The 4634-nt window shown below is 57.5% G+C and overlaps 1 protein-coding gene across 1 annotated transcript in view; it reads right to left on the bottom strand.

Moving 5' to 3' along the window:
- The window catches only part of ATP13A2 (ATPase type 13A2), a 21074-nt gene extending 16599 nt beyond the window's left edge, over positions 1-4475 (bottom strand). Inside the window, exons 1-7 of the mRNA XM_011934058.1 lie at positions 4378-4475; positions 4068-4250; positions 3708-3766; positions 3397-3523; positions 3036-3115; positions 1026-1103; positions 764-833 (exon numbers count right to left, since the gene is read on the bottom strand). Coding sequence (XP_011789448.1) covers positions 764-833; positions 1026-1103; positions 3036-3115; positions 3397-3523; positions 3708-3766; positions 4068-4190 — 537 coding nt within the window. The 5' untranslated portion in view covers positions 4191-4250; positions 4378-4475. The remainder of the gene's footprint in view (positions 1-763; positions 834-1025; positions 1104-3035; positions 3116-3396; positions 3524-3707; positions 3767-4067; positions 4251-4377) is intronic.
- Positions 4476-4634: the final 159 nt, after the last annotated feature.

Raw genomic sequence — 4634 nt, 5'->3', positions numbered from 1 at the left:
AAAAAAAAAAAAATTAGCCGGGCATGGTGGCGGGCGCCTGTAGTCCCAACTACTTAGGAGGCTCAAGCAGAAGAATCGCTTGAACCCAGGAGGCAGACGTCGCAGTGAGCCGAGATCGCGCCACTGCACTCCAACCTGGGCAACAAGAGCAAAACTCCATCTCAAAAACAAAAAACCAAAAACCACACAGCTCCTAAGTGGCAGACTGATTTATACGGGGCCAGACTCAAAGATCTCTCTCTCTTTCATGGCGCCTGCCCCTGGTCAGAGGGCTGGGATGTTCACACTTTATTCTAGATGTCTCCAGGTCACTCACTGGCTTCTCTTTGTCCCTGTGTGACCTTGGCCATGTCACAGCCTCCCACTGAAGCTTGGGTTTCTCAGGTGTGAACAGTGCAGTCCCAGGCCCAACCCACGGGGCTGTTGGGAGCACAAAGTGGAGGATGCACAGAGAGGACCCAGGCTCTAGAGTGTCTCTGGGGACCCGGTAGGAGCTTAGGCCGTGTGGATTTGCCTCTTGGCCTCCAATCCCTGCAAGTGGGGCCCCAATCTGTGACCCAAGCCTTGGGCAGAACCTCCAATTCCTGGACCTGGTCTCTCTGGCTGGGCTGACTGCGGCAGGTTCTGAGATGACGATCCACTATGGAGAAGGGGACAGCTGGTCTGGTTGCCACCGTAAAGTGGCCCAGAGGAGGCAAGCCCTAGGCCAAGGTCACACAGCACACCAAGCCAGGGCTGGAGCAAGACCCAGGGACAGCCCTACCTCGTCCACCAGCAGCTGGGGATAGGACTTGACCGGTACGCTGATCACGTTGGGGCCATAAATGGCCTTCCTGGAAGAGGGGATGAGGTCAGGCTGTGAGAAGGAGGAGCTGTGGCTGGACCCTCCCAGGGTGAAGGAGCTCCCCATTTTACAGCTGGGGAAACTGAGGCCCAGAGAAGGCAGGTGACTGGAGCCAACCACATTGGGGAGCAACACAAGGAGCCTCGGTTCTCAGGGCACCCCGGCCCAGGGCAGCACTGACCTCACTGTTTGGTCCTGAAGGCTGAGGCCATGGCGGGAGCGGTGGATGTCGTCACAAGAGCGGCCGTGGTCCAGCAGGCTGGGGATGGGTGCGAGGGGACACACATGGGCCATGGGGCCTGAGCTCTGCATCCCCTACCCTGTGCAGGCCGGAGACTATTGGCTCCAGGCCCCCCATCCCTCTTCTGCCACACTGAGCTCCTGGGAGCAAGTAAGCCCCCCTTGAACCCAAGGCTTGGCTTTGCCCTTTTATTCCTCTCACTGGGCTCCAAACCAAGTCACTGAAGAAGGAGAACAGAGAGATGATGCTAACAATATGAACAGTGAAAGAGTAGCTGTTATTTAGTGATAAGGGCACTATTTACACTGATGATACCTTGGGAGAGTCACTTAACCTCTCTGCCTCACTTTTCTCATCTGCAAAATGGGGGCAGTGACAGCACCTACCACATAGGGCCATGGGTGGATTAAGTGGAGCAAGCCTCACAGACTGCTTTGGACGTGCCTGCCATTTGCTAAGTGATGAATGCAGAAGTGATTTTTACTATTATCCCCATCATGCAGCAGAGGCTGTTGCTGCCATCCCCATCTCCCCTCTGCCTCACCTCCACATGACAGCTGGACCCTGAAAACGCCTGTCTTTACCTGAGGCCTTCTGCCTGTGTGTGCGCCCTCTGCCTGTGAGCCTGGGAAGCGCAGAAGGTTCCTGTCCCATGACTGATAATGGCAGGGAATTGATGGGTAAGTGTCCCAGCTCCCTCACTCCCTGTGTGAGGTCGCCCGGAGGTGTGTGGTCTCCACTGTCCTGAGGAGATCCCCAGGGTGACTGAACTCGGGGTGTCCACGGCAGTGGCAGCCAGCATAACCTCCCTCCGTGCTTCCGTCCCTTCCCCAGCACTGCCTGGGATCAGCTTCAAAACCAGCTCCCTGCCCTTGCGCCCTCGTCTGGGGGTCTGCTCCTGGGGCATTCAAACTCAGGTGTGTGAGCAGGTCCCGGGGGCTCACGCCTGTAACTCCAGCACATTGGGAGGCTGAGGTGGGTAGATCACCTGAGCTCAGGCATTCGAGAACAACCTGGCCAACATGGTGAAACCCCGTCCCTACAAAAATTACAAAAATTAGTTGGGTGTGGTGGCGCGCACCTGTAATCCCAACTACTCGGGAGGCTGAGGCAGGAGAATCACTTGAACCCAGGAGGTGGAAGTGCAGTGAGCCGAGCCTGTGCCATTGCACTCCAGCCTGGGCAACAAGAGCGAAACTCCATCTTAAAAAACAAACAAAACAAAAAAACCACACACACGCACATACACACACACACACACACAAACTAAGGTGTGTGGTGAGCTTGTGTTTTTCTTTTTTGAGATGGAGTCGTGCTCTGTCACCCAGGCAGGATGGAGTGCAGTGGCGTGATCTCAGCTTACTGCAACCTCTGCCGCCCAGGTTCAGGCGATTCTCCTGCCTCAGTCTCCTGAGTAGCTGGGATTACAGGCACGTGCCATCATGCCCAGCTAATTTCTGTATTTTTAGTGGAGACAGGGTTTCAGCATCTTGGCCAGGCTGGTCTTGAACTCCTGACCTTGTGATCCACCTGTCCTGGCCTCCCAAAGGATCACAGGGGTGAGCCACCGCGCCCGGCCCGAGCTCATGTTTCTTAAGCCTTTTGTAGGTGGCAGAGCAATGACTAAACCCCGAGGGGACAGTCTGAGTCTAGAGCTGATGGTGTGATTCACAGTGGTGTCGCCACCTCGGACCAGATGCTTGGACCAAGCTCTACATGAATTATTATCTATTTCACCGTCAAAACAATCCTAGGAGGAAGAAGTTACCTTCATGCCCCATTTACAGACAGAAATCCCAGGCCTGGAGGGGCTCAGTAACCTGCCCAAGGTTTCAGAGAGCAAAAGCATCAGAGGTGAGAGGGGAGCCCAGGCCATGCCATGCCACCATCTATGCCCGAGCCAGTGCCACTCTGGGAGGTGATGAGAGCCACACAGGCCCTGACTCCTACCTGACCTGGTAGAAGGCTTGCTGGGTCTCGATCCAGATATAGCGTTGACCCTGGAAGAGGTAATACCGCAGCACCCGCTTCTGGGTGGGAGAGAGGAGAGGATGGGTTGGAAGCTGGCCCCAGCCCCAGGAGGAGTGTGCTTGTGCTGGGAGCTGAGGGATGGGGAGTAGCGGGCAGGGACTGGAGTCACCAGACGGAGAGGTGGGGAGGGGCCTGAAAGTGTAAACGTGCTCAGACAGCATCCTGGATGTTTGGGACAATAGAACCAAAAGGTGATTGGAGAATATGAAGTCTGACTCTCCCATTGCACAGATCATGAAACTGAGGCCCAGAGAGGGGCAAGGACTTTTCCAGAACCCACCCGTCCACTCACCGCCTCCTCGCTCTTGTGGAGCTGGGCCGTATCCTTCCAGGCACCCTCTGGTACCGCCCCCACTGCCGCCTGGCCCCGGCCATCCTCCACCTGGGCCTGTGGGGGCGGCTCCAGGCTGGGGAGAGGGGGTGGGAGTTACTATCAAGCTCTGGGAGCTGCCCGGGCACCTCCCTGTGCTCACAGAGCCACCTTCCCTCCCTAGGATGGGAGGTGCCACAGTCAGCCTTCACCGGGGGACACAGGGTTGGGAAGTCCAGGGGATCAGGGCCTTCTGGGAAGTGGCAATGGGGCTGCCTCACCTGCCCTCACCGATGGCCTCAGTCTGCACCTGGACAGTGAAGAGCTGCCAGGAACTATCCTGGAACACAGAGGTGTGGACTCAGTCCCGGAAGAGTCCCCTCCCCTCCCAGGCCCTGTCCCACAGCCAGGGGGCCCCTGCTGGAGAAGGCAGAAATCAAGGCTACGGGGAGCCCTCCAGAAACCACCTGACCCGTCTCTTGTGCCCACTGCTCAGATGGGAAAGCTGAGGTCCAGAGAAGAACAGGACCTGCCTAATGCCCCATGGAAAGTCAGTGGCCGGGGTGGCACCCAAGCATCCTCCACCCCCGACCCTGACCCTCACTGCCCTTCTCTAGCCCCAGGCTCAGCCTGACTCTCACCTCTTTGTCTCTTATTTCGATAACGAGTGTTTCTGCGTGGGCCAGGTTGCAGGGCCGGAGCCGCAGCCGCACCCCCCATAGGGGCTTCCAACGGAAGAGCAGCAAAGGGATCCCAGCCATCATCCAGACCACGACGTGATAGCCGATGACCCTCCATGGACTGCCACAGTAGCCGCTGAGCCTCTGCGAACGCAGCGAGAGAGGGCCCAGGTCGGGGTGGGGGCAGGGCTGGAGTAGGAAGCTGGGGTGTCTGGGTGGGCCTGGGCATTCAGCCCCTGCAGCTTTTCCCCACCCCACTCTGCCCACTCACCACGGATGAAACTGAGGAGCTGAGGGGATCTATTGATGTCCCTATCGTCAGGGTCCCATAACCGGTGGGCGTGCTGCCCACGAGAGGGCTGCTGTCTGTGGACAGAAAAGAGAAAGGTCATTTGGGGAGGTGCCTCCTCCTCTTGCTTCCTTAAAAACAATAAACATCAGCCTGGGCGCGGTGGCTCACGCCTGTAATCCCAGCACTTTGGGAGGCTGAGGCGGGTGGATCACTTGAGGTTAGAAGTTCGAGACCAG

This window comes from Colobus angolensis, unplaced genomic scaffold (genome assembly GCF_000951035.1).
Source record: "Colobus angolensis palliatus isolate OR3802 unplaced genomic scaffold, Cang.pa_1.0 Scaffold130, whole genome shotgun sequence".
In the NCBI taxonomy this organism is placed as follows: domain Eukaryota; kingdom Metazoa; phylum Chordata; class Mammalia; order Primates; family Cercopithecidae; genus Colobus; species Colobus angolensis.
Note: the sequence above shows the minus strand (reverse complement) of the source record. Positions and strands in the feature narration are given on the sequence as shown.